General features: G+C 34.4%; 1 protein-coding gene across 1 annotated transcript in view; it reads left to right on the top strand.

The window, feature by feature from the left end:
- LOC109106077 (lipoma-preferred partner homolog) overlaps nt 1-17,535 on the top strand; it is a 49,811-nt gene that overhangs the window by 14,268 nt on the left and 18,008 nt on the right. Inside the window, exon 3 of the mRNA XM_042757487.1 lies at nt 14,048-14,620. Coding sequence (XP_042613421.1) covers nt 14,048-14,620 — 573 coding nt within the window. The remainder of the gene's footprint in view (nt 1-14,047; nt 14,621-17,535) is intronic.

The following is a 17,535-nucleotide window of genomic DNA, read 5'->3' as shown; positions in this document are numbered from 1 at the left end:
ATAGAAAGAAAGAGGTGTGCGGCTGCTTAAAGCTATTGTCAGTTTAGTTTCTACTCTGAGACATAATCCTCTTGTCCATTTCCTGCTAAGGAGGGCAAGATCTATTTCACATTTCTGCTCCGCTGCTACAAGAAATGGCAAAATGAATGCTTTTTGTGTGATAAATAATGCTGTTTATTGACATGCTGTTTAATCCTTAAGATCATTTAATTAATTTGTTCACCAGACAGATATACTAACAGAAAGAGGAAATAAGAATATGGATGAGCGTTTTTTTTTTTTTAAATAGACATTAATGAACAATAATTTGAATACTTAACCACAACCATCATATTTGGGTACTGACTTTTTCCCCTTTTTGGTAACGCTTTATAATAACTTTCATTACTAAATCATTAACAATGATTGTATAATGCTTAACTGTTCATTTGTTGTTACATTTTCAAATATCTAGAAATATGAGATAATGTACTTGTTAATGTTTACCAAAGTACTTATTCAATATTGCCTAATGATTAACATATTAGATTAACACATTGCATTATTTTTGTTTTAAATTGATGTTTTTAAATGTGTTTTTGCTTTTTTTAGATATTTTTATGTTTTTTTGAGATGTTTTTTAATGTGAGAAAGATTTTTTTTTATATTTTTTTTAACACATTTTTTTTTGTTTTTAAGATCTTTAATAAATGCTCACAAATCTCATTAAACTTTATAAGTAATCAAGGGTGTTTATGCTAAAAGTATACAGTATGCTTTTTATCATGAATTGTTTGTTCTCTACCCTCCTTTTAAAATGATAGTTCATCCAGAAATTAACATAATCATTTACTAACTTTCATGGTGTTTCAAACCTAGAACTTTCCATAGAACTTAAAAATCTACAGAAATAGAAGAATATCCAGACTGCTTTTCTTTTCCCCAAACAATGAAAATGACTTGCGAGTACAGCTGCAAATCACTTTTGTGCCACACAAATGGACAAAAAGGATCATAAAAGCATACGCAATAAACTCATACACAATATTCCAAGTCTCCTGAAGCTGTACAATATTGCTTTGTGTGATAAACTGACTAAAATGTCATGTGTCTTGTTATTCACTGAAAATATTATTGCCTTCTCTCTCTCTCGCTATTGCATCAAATGCAAGTCAAGAAGTTCTCGTGTGTATATTAAACAGAAGTTTCAGTGAATAACAACTTACATTTTGGCCTGCTTCTCACTCAAAAGTCTTGGAATATAGTGCATGAGTCATATATACTGTTTTATGGTGCTTTAATTTTATGGTAAAGAAAAAAACCTTGTGCATTTCAAAAGAATATACAAACCCGATTCCAAAAAAGTTGGGACACTGTACAAATTGTGAATAAAAACAGAATGCAATGATGTGGAAGTTTCAAATTTCAATATTTTATTCAGAATACAACATAGATGACATATCAAATGTTTTAAACTGAGAAAATTTATAATTTTAAGGGAAAAATAAGTTGATTTTAAATTTCATGGCATCAACACATCTCAAAAAAGTGTGGGACAAGGCCATGTTTACCACTGTGTGGCATCCCCTCTTCTTTTTATAACAGTCTGCAAACATCTGGGGACTGAGGAGGCAAGTTGCTCAAGTTTAGGAATAGGAATGTTGTCCCATTCTTGTCTAATACAGGCTTCTAGTTTGCTCAACTGTCTTAGGTCTTCTTTTGTCGCATCTTCCTCTTTATGATGCACCAAATGTTTTCTATGGGTGAAAGATCTGGACTGCAGGCTGGCCATTTCAGTACCCGGATCCTTCTTCTACGCAGCCATGATGTTGTAATGATTTCAGTACCCGGATCCTTCTTCTACGCAGCGAAAATGCAGGGTCTTCCCTGAAAGAGACGACGTCTGGATGGCAGCATATGTTGTTCTCTAGAACTTGGATATACCTTTCAGCATTGATGGTGCCTTTCCAGATGTGTAAGCTGTCCATGCCACACGCACTCATGCAACCCCATACCATAAGAGATGCAGGCTTCTGAACTGATAACAACTTGGGTAGTCCTTGTCCTCCTTAGTTCTGATGACATGGCGTCCCAGTTTTCCCAGAAGAACTTCAAATTTTGATTTGTCTGACCACAGAACATTTTTCCACTTTGCCACAGTCCATTTTAAATGAGCCTTAGCCCAGAGAAAACGCCTGCGCTTCTGGATCATGTTTAGATATGGCTTCTTTTTTGACCTATAAAGTTTTAGGCACGGCAGCAACGGCGAATGGCACGGTGGATTGTGTTCACCGACAATATTTCTGGAAGTATTCCTGAGTCCCATGTTGTGATTTCCATGACAGTAGCATTCCTGTATGTGATGCAGTGGCGTCTAAGGGCCCGAAGATCACGGGCATCCAGTATGTTTTCCGGCCTTGACCCTTACGCAAAGAGATTGTTTCCAGATGTGCCGAATCTTTGGATGATATTATGCACTGTAGATGATGATAACTTCAAACTCTTTGCAATTTTTCTCTGAGAAACGCCTTTCTGATATTGCTCCACTATTTGCTTGTTTTTTTTCGCCGCAGCATTGGGGGAATTGGTGATGCTCTGCCCATCTTGACTTCTGAGAAACACTGCCACAATGAGAGGCGCTAAAAATTTTTTATACCCAATACATGTTGCCAATTGACCTAATAATTTTTTTTGCAAATTGGTCCTCCAGCTGTTCCTTATATGTACATTTAACTTTTCCGGCCATCTTATTGCTACCTGTCCCAACTTTTGGTGCATGGGTAGCTCTCATGAAATCCAAAATGAGCCAATATTTGACATGACATTTCAAAATGTCTCTCTTTCAACATTTGATATGTTATCTATATAAGTTTATGAGATTTGTAAATTATTCCATTCCTTTTTAACTCACAATTTGTACAGTGTCCCAACCTTTTTGGAATCGGGTTTGTAATTTATTTTAATTAACTGTAAACATAGAGTTTTTAACCAAAGCATAAAAACAAAGCATAGTGGAAGACAGAGATGGAGATAAAAGAATAGGAGGGGGCCAGTGGGAATGCAATCCTCAACTGCTTGTGGCAGCCATTGGCCTTAAGGTCAACATGGTAGCAGGTTCAGAGTTTTGACATGGCAGCCAACTGTGGAGAGTGGAGCATGCCCACTGGCACTCCATGTAGCCAGTCACTGTACGTTAGTCTAATAAACTGCATAATGTCGCTTGTGTGTCTGTTTTACACACATCCGAAGCCATCATTGGGACCTGCCTTTTTACATTACAGTGTTTGCCCCCTGAGTATCACTACTAAACAGCTCATCCTCAAAAGCTCTGTCACCAAACATTAGTGAGAACTCCTCCTCCTACTCCCACAGAGACACGTGAGCACTGATTTGACACTTTGAAATCTGATGACTTGGTGAGAAACATGTCTGACCTGGACATGACCTCTTGGACTGGCTATCAGAAGTGTGCATCCATATGTTTCTGATAGCCAGGGCTATAGTATTTAGAGCACACACACACACACACACACACACACACACACACACACACACACACACACACACACACACACATTTGTGGTTTAGTATATGGTTTTTATACTGTACAAACTGTATTTTCTATCGCCCTACACCAGCCCTACACCTAAACCTACCCCTTACAGAAAACTACTGACAATTTTTGAATTTCATAAAACACCATTTTGTATGTTTTTAAGCCTTTTGTTTTACAACGACACAGGAAGTGTCCTCATAAAACATGTTTATGTTATAGTACCCACGTCATTATACACATTTCAGTCCTCATATACCATATATACCAGTACACACACACACACACACAAAACAGTAACTTACTGTTATCAGTATTTTTGTCTTGTCTTCCAAGAAAATTATCTAAACATCTTTAGAGCAAGATGCATTTCCTGGAGAAGAAAATCATTTCTGAGAATATTTTTAGAGAAGAATATTATCCTTTAGTTTTATCCTTGTTTATTATTTATATTATTATTATCATTATTATTATCCTTTTTTAATAAACATAAATTATCTTTTTTTCCAGGAGAATTACAGTATATAATGTTCAATAGTACAAGATACATTTCCTGGAGAAGAAAATATTTGCAGAGAATATATCTCAAATTAAAATGAATTAAATGAATTACAATGAATTCATCCATTCATTCAATCATTCATTCATTATTTTTTTAACCCATTGGCTATTTTTGCAGCATTAACCTTGTCTTGTTTTCTAGTAGAATTATCTAAAGATCGACGGAACATGATTTCTTGGACAAGAAATTATTTTCAGCGAGTTTATCTTAAATTAAGTTTTTATATATATATATATATATATATATATATATATATATATATATATATATATATATATTATATATATATATATATATATATATATTGTTTGTGTGTGTGTGTGTGTGTGTGTTGTTTTAAACCCTTTGGCTGTTTTTTTTTCCGATATAAACCTTTTTCTACAAAATTTCTAAAGATCCATAGAACAAGATACATTTCCTGTAGAAGAAAATATTTTCTAAATATTTATACCATTGTTTTTTTTTTAATGTAAAATAATTTGTTTCCCATTATTTGATAAAAATACAATAAAAACAGTAATATTATGAAATACTGTTAATTTGTTACTGTTAATTTAAAAGCATTTTTTCTGTTTTAATTTATTTTAAAATATGATGGCAAAGCTGAATTTTCAGCATTCCACAGACACACACACACATATTCTATATATATGTTCAATTTGATTAGATTTCTATTAATATTTTACACAGTTTTGCTTCTCAAATAAAATTAATCATTTTTTTTTCCTTTATGAAAATATCAGTGAATATGAAAACAATGTGTCATCTACAATGAAACATCTGGCGGTCAGATATTTCCTGTGGCTATTGAAACAATATGGGGACTTAATCGCTGTGTGGTGCATTGTGTATTTAATGGATGAATTACTACGTGGGATATACATGAAAGACATTATATATGGGTCCTGAATGGCTGTTCAGAAAGGGCTACATGAAATGCAGTGTTGACTCATATGGTGATAATTATGGCTCAACACGGGAAGTTTCAAAATACTACTCACTGAATATTACATTCTCATACATGACTAATTATCTTGAATCATAAATCAGGCAGCGGTTAACACTGATATTATCAGTTTTATTAGTTGTAGTATTAGTAATATTTCCCTGAAATCATGCTAGGTGGGTAAATGCATATCATATTCAAATGCAATCCTCCTCGTTGCTTTGCTTTGACATCTTTGATGTCTTCGTATCATGGTCACACAAAAACCCTCTGAAGAATACCTTTTTTTCTGTCTGTAGTTTCTGTGAAACTATTGGAGAATATGGTTAGACGAGAACTGAAAGCTCATAATGAAACAGAAAAGAAGAGATGAAAGCCCCCTATGTGGAATTTCAAAAAAACAAACTCCTACTCAAATCGTGTAAATGAAAGTTTTTCTGAGAACAGTGTCTTTGATGGACAGTTTCATGATTGATATTTTGCGTGCCTATTACAGCTTCCTGGTAATACCTTCACTTGACTTATCTGATTCAGAGAAGATACAATGGTTGAGAATGAAGACAACGACCGATTCTGGTCTCAGATGTTTTCAAATAAACAGACAAAATGCAAAGCAGAATAATCTTTCAAATAATTAAATTCTTTATCTAATTAATTGCACAATTTGTCAATAAATTAATTGAATTAATTGCATATAAATTGCACATCAAATTTGGTTGAGAAATTACCTACAAAAAAAAAATCATTATTGTGTTACATAAGAAAAGCATCAAATAGACATGAAAAAAGTAACTTTAGAAAGTTTTTTCTACTTCTTCTTTCAAGTTCTTTTTTCTTTTCTCTTTCATTTTCTGTTTTCTTTTTTCATTTGTAATTTTAGGGTGAGCTATCCCTTTAATTAGTTCTTTTAATTAATATGGTTTTTTTTTCAGATTTTTTTATTAATATGTAAATATAAAATATTTTTTTATAGAACTTATACTAGTTTTGATTATTTTTTTGTTAGTATGTGGAGTTAATTTTCTTAATCAATTATTTATTTATTTATTCATTTATCATTCATTCATTCATTCCATATGTTCAAATGACTGATTGAGTCAGGAATTAAGTAAATGGTTCTATTCATGAATGAGTTCAAAATGCGGACTCATTCAGAAATTGTGTGTTGCTAGGAGATGTACAACAGTTCTGCTGTGCCTTTAATAGGTAATATTTGCATTGACAAAACTGATCAAAAACAGAAAATATTGTGTCTAAAATATAACACAATATTAAGTTCTTATTTATTAAAGGGATCATATGATGTGATTTCAAATTTTCCTTTCTCTTTTGATTGTTACAAGCTCTTGGTGCATAAAGAAGATCTGTAAAGTTGCAAAGACTAAAGTCTCAAATCCAAAGAGATATTCTTTATAAAAGTTGAGACTTGTCCATGCCCCTCTAAAATGGCTCGTTCTAACAAGCCCCCACATCTCTACGTCAGTATTTGGGGAGATTTGCATAACGCCGCCCAGATGTTCGCGCAAAGAAAGAAGGCATACTTTTTATTCTCATTGTAGTATTGTTGTTGCCACCGCCGCCATGTCGTATAGATGCTGTGTGTTTCACTGTGAAAGCGAAACTACTTTGTTTGGCCTTCCAAAAGAGGACGATATCCGCTTCGTCATGCATGGAGCTAATCCGTGCTGGTCGCTGAGGAAATACATAAATTTTGCACTGTGGATCCCACAATGGGCTTTCACCGTGGACCCCGAGTCCAGACCGGGGTCGTCACATGTAGTTGCCGCAAGCACAAGGTACGCTCCTTCGTAGAGTCCACCTCTAGCCGCCCGCCTCTGCTCACTCAAGCTGGCCGCGGCTCACTCTAGGCCTCCGTTGGTTACCAACGTTCTTCAGAATATCTTCTTTTGTGCTAAACAGAAAAAAGAACTTGCATCAAATTGAGGGTGAGTAAATGATGATATACAATGATATATATGTATGGTTATAAGTTGTAAAGTATACAGGCACCAGTATACCATCCTGTAATACTGGGGACATTGTCACCTTATTTTTACAATGAATTTCACTTCATCTATTTGCATTAGTTTATACTTGTTTTATATCCATAATTTGTCTTTACTTGTCTTTTTCAGCTTATTAAGCATAATCATTGCATAATGTAAGCATCTACATGCACTCCATATGTGATGATGACCTTTCCCCAACAGTTTTGAAACATTTACTTGACCTTACAGGCTGTCAGGTTGTTTAGAATATCTGTTTTAGATTGTGCATGTGACCGTGCCCAGTGATTATGAAACTGTTCTAGTCCAGTGAAAACATTTCCTGTCAGACTCAAAGGAACATAATAAACTAATATTACCTAAATGGATGCTTTTGTTTCATGTTGTTTGCAGAGATTGACAATTGATTACTAAAAGAATTCTGGCTCTGTATTATATGAACTTTTCCACCCAAATGTATTTAATATTCAAATGTAAAAGAGTTCAAAACCGCAGGAGGCCTTTTGTCAGTGGAACATCTTGAATCATATTAAACATGACTTATCTCATCCTTTTCTCTAAAACGAGTGCCCAGAACTGCCTGAGTGTAGAGAGAAGAGATTGTTTTTTAATGTATGTGGAAGGAGATAGTCGCATTACTCCGTGCCCGATTGCCTTTCATTGTGCAAGTGCATAGAAGCCCCTAAAAAGAAGACAATTACTATGTCTCGCTTACTTTGACTACGACACGAATGAGTGAAACTGACCAAACGTAACAAGGGGCTGGGGGACGCAGACCTGCTCTAGCCGATGGACTTCCTTCACACCGATCCTGTCTGACCCACAGTCTGGAAGGCCAAAGGGAGATGTTTCTCGCGTTTGTTCAGACACAAAGAATACGTAGAGAGTAGAAAGAGGTGGAGAGAGGAGCTTCTCTCTTTGTAGCAATGGGGTTTTTCCCTCTGTGCTGTACAATCTCATGCCCCCCCCCCCCCCCCCCCCCCATCATCCGCGTTAGAAATGCAAAGTTAACAGATTTACCCATGCCCTCAAGCCCAGCACGCTTGCTCCTAATCTATTCTAATGTGTCAAAAAGCCTTTCCTTGGAGTTACAGACAAATTTCACACTCAAGTTGTTTGTAAAAGTCACTCTGAATCATGAGTTTTAGTGGAAAAGTAACTTTAGTAAGTAAAAGACTGTTCAGCGATGCTACAGTAGCTGGACTACTGGTTTATTTCACACATAACAGCACAGTTAATTCAGAGGAATTCTCTACAGATTTGTGAGTTTGTTCACAATATCCATATAAGTTTGGGTTACAGCAGTTGGTCATATGCACTGCTCTTAAAGTTTTTAATGTACAGCTTGAAGGTAATGTTAATGTTGTTACCATAAACAGAGGTGTTACTGAGAGCCTTGAACAAAAGTGTTCCAGATCAGCCAGGCCTTTGAGTTTTATTTAACCCTCTGGGGTCGACTGATGCGGATACGCGTTTTGTGGCATCTTCTCCTGATAACACCGAAAAAAACTTTAATTCTTTTAAAACTTTCCATTTTGATCATACAGATAAGAGCAGTACAGTACATCAATCGAATCTGTAAAGGGCCTACTTTTATTTGTATACACACACAACAACAAAACTTTGTGTATTTACAAAATAAAAAAAAACAAACAGGGTACGCTGTCTGCCGCCTTGGTTCTGCATGATATTCATTTAGAAACGTGTCATTAAAATGAACTGTAATTTAGCAAATACTCAACAAAGAGACATGAGAGATATATCTAAAGAAAGCTTGACATGTCTACTTTTAAACTAAGCAAGTATTATCAAAAACAAATATTCTGTGATAAAGTAATCCATATGAAAACAACGCAATGTCCTGACTTTCATGTCTCCCTTCATTATATCTAATGTTACCATGCCCATGCGGTGAGCTTTCCTATATTGATATTACAATAGTCCACGTGAAGCTCGCGGTGTGTAAACACCCACATGACTGTTCTTCAATTTTTTTTTATTTTACTGTTCGCTTCGCACTGACAGACAAAACTTTACTGTGATAGGCTATTCTCTGTTCATGAATATAGCCATATATGTTTATAACTATATATATTGTATAGGCCTACATACAAAGTTGCATTTACTATTTAAAATAACTTTCTATTCGAATATATTTTAACATTTTATTTATTCCTGTGATCAAATCTAAATTTTCAGCATCATTATTCCAGTCTTACTCCAAGTGTAACAATACACTATACCATTCAAAAGCTTGGAGTCAGTATATATAGAAATTAAAACTTTTATTTAGCACACACGTGATAATAAATACAATAATCATGTTACAAATGATGCTGTTCTTTCAATTAATCAAAAAGAAAAAAACAGAAAAAAATCTTCTTTGCTCTTCTCAACATTAATAATAATAATATTTTTTGGAGTAGCAAATCAGAATATTAGAATGATTTCTGAAGGATTGTGTGACTGGAGTAATGATGCTAAAAATTCAGCTTTGAAAGTAAAACTTTTTGAAAAATAAACAGTTTATTTGAAAATAAACTGTTTAACTGCACTCACAAGTGAATCTCAAGTTATTTAGTGGGATAATTAAATATATTCTAAATAAACTACAAACATAAAATTATATACATTTATTTTGGCCTCACATTCTTTCTTGTAAGTCTTCCCTCTCAGTCACATACCTGACTGAAAGGCTCATTATGCAGCTCATTATGCGGGCCTTTGTCTTCTCAGGTGTGAATCACACAAATATTCACGGTAAATCACGCCTACTCGCAAATGCCCTTTCGAAAACAAAAAGAATCGATCTTTTGTTTTCTGTGAGCGAGTAAACAAGATGATTTTCACATCATTTTGAAGCAAAAATTCTAGGCTACAAGGTCCATGTTTAACAGTCTTGTGAACAAATGTTCTGTATGTGTTTTATGACCTTATTTCAGTGACTTCAAAATTGTAGTTTTTCACTAACCACGCATAAACATTGTTTTCTCAAAAACACAATCATGTACATACATGCTATTTACATATTATTGTAGCCCAGTTTGTACCGAATATAGTGTTTTCAGACTTTAGCCATGTATATGTTTATAAGCAACTGAAAAAAGCACAAAATTCTGCAAAAATGTCAAAACTCCTCCAGGCCCCCAAAACCCCCTTAGACTTCAGAGGTTTAAAGGGATAATTTACCCAAAAATGAACATATGTTTATAATTTTGCCACCCTCAAGATGCAGTCACACTTACAGCTGCTTGGCAACATTTCTAGGGTGAAGTCCATTCATTTCAATAGGAATCTGCGCAATTGGGAGTTTTCCCAATTTTTTGATCTGCAGTTGCTGTAGTTTGGAGTTTCTAACACCATATCTTTTTTTTTTTTCCCCAGAACCCATACCCCCCATCTCCCAACTGCCCTACTTGCGACTAAAATTTTTTTCTGGGTACGAGTGCCTCACTTTAGCACATCATGTCCTCCAACATGATTTTGTGCATGAATTGTAGATATACTATTGACTTTGTCGTTGTCTCCTTTATTTCCCAGTTTATGACGGAAACCAGCTTTAATGTGCAATACTGCCACCTACTATGTTAGAGTGTCAACCAGATATTACCATATGTGTAGCATTAACAGAAAATCATTTTTAAACATCACAGTTATCATCAGTACCAGTATATTGTGATACCCTAGTTTGTACTTTGAAAGTTTTCATTTTCATTGTATGGCAAAAAAGTGCATATTTCCTTACATATGCTGATTTTTCTACTTTAACACTATTTTCACATATTATACAGCTGACAATGTTACAATCACTTTGCAGAACTTTAGAACTTTAGAAGTTCATTTTAATATGAAATTGGAAGATTCTGATCACCCAGAAGCTGTGAGCAGATGTGGATATTTCATGGGTACATTCACAAAGTTTAATGCTTCTGTAAAACAGAACTTTCCTAATTTGTTTGCACAAGGAAATCTGTAATGTGCCATTCCACACCAATCTTCTCCTACCCATGATTTCACCCTCAAATAAAGAAGTGATTTCCTCTCCTCTAATCTAATGGGTGTAAAATTTGCCATGACAATATAATTATTTTTAGGGTCCTATTTGCATTTCCAGCCCTCTCCTAAGTAAATGTTAGGGTTTAAGGTCTTTATAGATAAATTAATAATATCAAGTATTTAAAATAGCATGAAACATTTAAATTGAGTAATTTCACTTCCTGAAGGGCACGTTTAGGGTATTTTTCACTTGCATGCAGACAGATACATCGGCCCTAATCACCGAGAAGGAAATTGTAGTTAAGAGTGTGAAATATTTCACACGGTCTTTTTGGAGTCTGTCTGACTTTTGTGTCTCGAAGCCTGAGGTATCATTGTTAAGATAAAAAGGAAGCAAACTCGCATCATCTATCATTTTTCCTCATTTTGATAGTCACGGCTCGAGCACATTAAGATGACTCAAATACAGCTTGTCATTCATTTACACAATCGTATCCATGATGATTTTGTCTGTAAAACCAAGGACAGAACTCCATAAGATTTTTTTTTCCTGCTGTTAAATGTAAAGATGGAACGTGACCAAGTGCTTGAGTTACCACTCATCTGAATTTGCTCTGCTAGGTTAATAAACCTCAGTCATTGGTTACTTTGATTGGTCATCGCATGTGCTGTCACCCAAACCTCTTCCTGACTTTTTCAAGAGCCCTGTAAGCCATAATAACAAGGCATATTTATGTCTTTAAAGAAGATGCCTCTGCCTCAGGCATGTAGGTTCAGTCTCCTCATCATTTGATAGAGACAGTAATTGATTTCTCATTCTCTGTCTTAAGGCAGTAACCTAAAAAGAAAAGCAGAGGTTAATGACAGCTAGTTTGTAGGTCATTAGAGAATTTAACACTGGTGATCTATTTGAAACAGACTATTAGACTTTGATTTTGTAATATGTAATTGAAACTGCCACAGTTACTGTACCTTGATGGAGTCATTTACTTCTGCCCTCTACTTTAGCTATATAGTATATGCACAGATGGTTATACAGTTATCAGTTTTTTTTTTTTTTTTGTCTTGTTAGGCAATTCCTATGCATTTTTTTAAAAGTTTCTTGTACAGATGACAACATTGTCAACATGGAGGCCATTTCACAGACATGTCAAACAACCAATCGCAGTTCGTTTTTGTTCAGCGTCATGTTTTGGGGCGTGGAAATGTCGCCACAATAACAGACCACAATAACAGTGTAAAACTTGCGGACGTATTTTAAAGATTCTATGCCACGAACTTTAAATATTTCACATACTTTTGAAAATTAAGCATTTATTTGATCCTGATAAGTGCCCATCATCACAGTTGTTATTGAATTTAATTATTATAATCATAATAATTATTATGATTATTTTTAACGTTTTTTTTCTACTTTTATATTTTTGCTTTTTTATGAAAACTGTTTTCTACTCATCTGAAAAATGGATAAGTAGCATGCATATTTTCAGATTGTGTCAGAATTATATATAGAATATTAAATAGTGATTATAAGCCCTGTATAATTAACTAATTTACTACTTTAATACAAAAACACATTTAACTTAAAACAAATTAATAGGAATTGCGTACATTGCAGTTTGACTTTTTGCCTTCTAAAAGTATATGACAGTATCTGTCACCACATTTGTTTAACAAGTTGGTTTTAACTATACTGTAGATTCTTGGTTTAAAAATGTCTTTCTGACCCACTTACTTCAGCAAGCTACCTTAACCGTGAATCCCATCTAAAGTGCATGATGCAACAGTGTCTTTCCTCGCTCAACCAAACACTTTATGTTTGAATTCATGGAGAGATGGGCATCACCACAAGATTAAAACATTTTTATAGGCACATTCACTTCACAGATGTGTTTAAAATGTGCAGTTCTGCTCGAGGCAATGATGTGCTATCATGAAGTGTATTACTGAATGTTTCATCATGAAATTAGAGTCTCTTTGGTCTTCATTTAGCTGGTTAGTTATGACAGAACAGCCTTGTATAGATGAATAAAATCAGCCAAATATTATAGAATGGAAGTATCTCTTTCGTCTTTTAATGCAATCAGACAAAGCACCGAACGCTCTACAGCTAGGATTTATTTTGATCTTTGATGGTTGTCACGGGGGTTTGTGCTTATTTGAATTTTCAATAATCTTTTTAGATCTACAGAAATCGAGCCTGTCCTCAGGCTCTGTGACACAGCTATTGTTGGACACTGAATAGATTTCTCTGCGTAGAGCTACAGAGCCAAAGCACCCAGGAAAACGAAGAAACAAATCTTTCGGATTTAGCCTCCATCCCATGCGGCCTGCTAGCATCAGCACAATTGTCTTTACCCTTTATCTAGCTGCTCATCACTTCTCTCTCTCCATCAAAACAATTTATACCCTCCTGTTGACTCTGCATCTCAAAGCTTTATTAGCCATAGTTTACGAGTGGATGTGGTCTGGACACGACTAACTGATGGTTGTTGCACTTGCCATGTGGATCGATCTGCAGTAGACAGACTGCATAATTACTGTACTTGTGCTGTGAGATGCGGGATGATTAAATTGAGGTGTTCTGAAGGTTCTACGCCCCCTGATGTTCATTAGGAACACCTCTCATTGTAACATGTCCATCCCATCATTAATGACCATTAGCCAGTTGGCAGGCTGTGATGGATAGTGGTTTAATGGTTTGGGCTGTTTGTGTAACTTGATGTCAATCAAGGTTTGGCAAAATTCATGCCGTGCCTCACAAGAAACTGAATTAGAAAGTAAAAAATATAGAAAATTTAAGATTTAATTAAAAATAAATAAAATCAACAAGTAATGCTATTATGGTAAATTAAGTGATTTTTCAGCTTGGTCAATAAAGCCTATAAAACCTTGGAACTTTAAGACTTATTCAAATTGAGTTTTCAAACAGTTTCAGTTTTCTTTCATCCAGTGGACAAAAAAAAATTAAATTTAATATCTAATTTAATGTTTATTTCTTACAGAATTCTGCTAGCCCAGCTGCGACAGGCTCCAACGCTCCTGTTACAGGTTATCGGCGCATGGTCATCCCACCTCAACCCCCTCTAACCGCCACTAAGAAGTCCACCCCAAAACCACAGACCCCTCCAACCGTCCCTTCTCCGGCTTCGTCATCTCCACGGCCCCAATACCAGCCTGCTCCCCAGCCTGTCCCAGCATCCTACACCACCGCCTCTACTCCTAGCCAGCCCACCTTCAATGTTCAGGTCAGGGCCGCCCAGCCTGGGCCCCAGCAGCAGCCGGTCCGCGGGCCAGCCCAGGTACAGTACATGCCGGCTCAACCCAGAGGCCCTGATTTTGCATACGGGCCTCCGCAGCCAGGATTCTGCCCTGCTCCGTCTGGAGGCTACCAGGACCAACACTATGGTGGAGCTCCTGCTTATGGAGGTCATAACACATGGAGAGCTGAGCCTAGTCACCATGCTGCTCCTCCACCCAGCCACGGGTACCAGCCCGCTCCCCCGAAAAAAACCTACATCACTGATCCTCCTGCCAGCCTGACACCCTTCGGCGGTGGGACTTCTGCTCCTCATAAGGTAAGGGCCACATCTAATTATGTTCAAACAAAACAATAGAACAAACAAAAACAGATGCAGGAACAAATCTGTGAAAAGCTTACTTAGAAAAGCATTCAGGTCTATAATCAATTCTCCCATTATATTGAATTTATGAAATTATATTCTCTGCAATACTTTTTTAAAGTGCAGAAACGCAAATTGAATTATTTTAATATGGCATGCAATCTTTGTGTCACCAAATGAAAACAAATGTCCTTTAAAGGACAAAATTGTCTTACTATTGGCTGTTACCTGTGAATAACTCTAATAACTATCATATTTTCTGAATTAAAAAAAACACAGAGATCATTATTCAGGCAGTGGATCTGTAGGCCACAAGGAACAAAAAACAAAGAGCATTTAAAGATTTAAGGTAAAAAAGGTACAAAACAATATTCAACCTTGTAAAACAGAAAAACTCTTTTAGCATACTTTTAACAAGAGTGCGTATTATGGAAAAGTATACTTTAGATAAATATACTTAAGTACTAACTGTTTTCACACTTAACTGCATGTTAACTGCAATTGAATGAAAATTTTTTTGTAGTTCAAGTTTATATTAAATGCAATTAGATGAACTTCACTAGGACTAAAAGTACATCTTTAAATGTTATTTCATAAATACTTATTTTCTATATGGTTAAATATATATATATTATGGTTAAAGTGTACTGCAGAATGTACTAACAAACATTTATGCTAAACTAAAATATACTTAAATATCTATATATATTTAAATATTTATGTAATTTTTTAATGTTGAAGTTGCAATTGAGTACGTTTAAAATATATTAACTTTAAATGTAACATCCAATAACACATAATAGTTAAGCTCAAGTCGATCAATAATCTAGTAGACTACTTTGCTTGTGCTTTTGTATTTTAGTCAACACATTAAAATAAATCTACTTTTTTAAAGTATGAGAGAAAATTATTGAAAACATATTGATTTTGAATTTACTTTAAAACTTAATTTGACACTATTTCAAAGCAAAGTGCACTTTTTAAAAGTGTGCTTAAGTATGTTTAAAATAACATAGTCACGAACATGTACTCTTTTTAAATACACTTAAATGGCCTTTTATTTCATTAACATTATATTATCTGCACGTAGAGTTTTTGTTGAAGTTGAAGTACACTACACAAGTGCACATTCAATACAATTCGCCACACTTCTTTTTCGCAGGGGCATCCATTACATTGGCCTGTATGGGAGGGTAGAGTTTGCCAAAAACTGTAAAAGTGATCTAGGAATGATGTGGGATTTTATGGCCAGATGAAACCAAAACAGTGCATTTTAGATGTAATGTTTAGACTTGATATGATACAAGTTGAGCGCTTGTCTCACATTTGTCAAACATACTATTCTTTTTTTTATTATTATTCAAATAATACCAAATAAGGCTTTTAAATTAAAATAATACAATTTCCATGTTTTCAAATAATAATAATAATTATTTTTTTAATTAAATAAATTGGATTTATATTTAAATTTTAATTGGATTTAAACATTGAATATCTTTGAAAGACATAAAGGTTCTGGAAACCTACTGCTCATTTTTATCCAAGAGCAGACATGATGATGGAAAGGTACACACAAGAACACTGCTGTCCTTATTCTGTGCACAATGAAAAATTCATGAAAATACTTTGAAAGTGTGTGTCTATGTTTGTGTTGTTTGTGTGCGTGTATGTATGAATAATACATTTGTGGTAATTAATTATCTGTGTTCGTGTCCTGTGATTGTGTGTTTAAGCTTGTACAGTGTAGCTTGTGTATTTTATAATTTATTGATTGTGCATAAGAGACAGAGAGCATTTGCAAAGGCTGGTTACCACACAAAACATGCTCCTATTTAAAATTAAACCTTGAATCTTTACCCAGTCATAATAGCTCATTTAAAGAAACAGCTTGTGTTAATGTCACAGAAACATACTAAGATAAATAAACTCAACTTTTCCTTTTACAATAATGTGTGTGTGCGTATAGTATGTGTGCTAAAGATTGTGAGTGAAAGTGACTCATAAGTGTGTATACTACTTAGTGTTTGTGATTTAATTGCTTCAGATGGCAATACAACAGGGAGTTTCTTTGCATCCTTCATTGAATTCTTCTGAAAAAAAAAAAAAAAAAACTGTTATTTTAACCTTTATGAATTTTTAAAGCCGCTTCTCTGTAGGGCTTTACACTTTCTTGAATATATTTGTCTGAATAGAAACTGAATGTTTATCTTATCTTACCTCACACATTCACACATCTCTCTCCCTTTCTTTATTTCTCTCTCACTTTCACTCTCTCTACTCTTATGTCTTCATATTTGACATCTAGTTCTAACTTATTATTTATTGATAGAGGAAAGAAGATGCAAATATTTCTTTTATGTATTTTTGTCAATTTAACTGAAGGCTCTTTAGTCTTAGTTCCATGCCTTAAAGTATAGAAATGATAAAGGGTTAGGTCATGTGATTAGGGGTATATATTACAAATTACAAAATTTATAATTAAAATATGTATTATATAAAAAATTTTTTATAACATATATATATATATATATATATATATATATATATATATATATATATATATATACTATATATATATATATATATATATATATATATATATATAATATGACCTTTGTAAATAAACTATCTTTACAAAAAAGCGACATTATTTTTTAGCAACAAGGTGGTAATGTCACTGTTTTTGAAGTCATTAAATTTAGAGCTTTACAGTTAGTAGAGAGATGCTGCATAAACTCAGGTAAATCTTGATTTTACTACTTGATTTTTTTTTTTTTTTACTGACATCTCTCATACAGTGTAAATATAGCTGTCTTTTTGTTGTAGGAAGGGCGTCCCTTGCAAGGGGATCATCAAATAGTATTTAGGAT

Source organism: Cyprinus carpio, chromosome A6, assembly GCF_018340385.1.
Source record: "Cyprinus carpio isolate SPL01 chromosome A6, ASM1834038v1, whole genome shotgun sequence".
Classification (NCBI taxonomy): Eukaryota; Metazoa; Chordata; class Actinopteri; order Cypriniformes; family Cyprinidae; genus Cyprinus; species Cyprinus carpio.
Note: the sequence above shows the minus strand (reverse complement) of the source record. Positions and strands in the feature narration are given on the sequence as shown.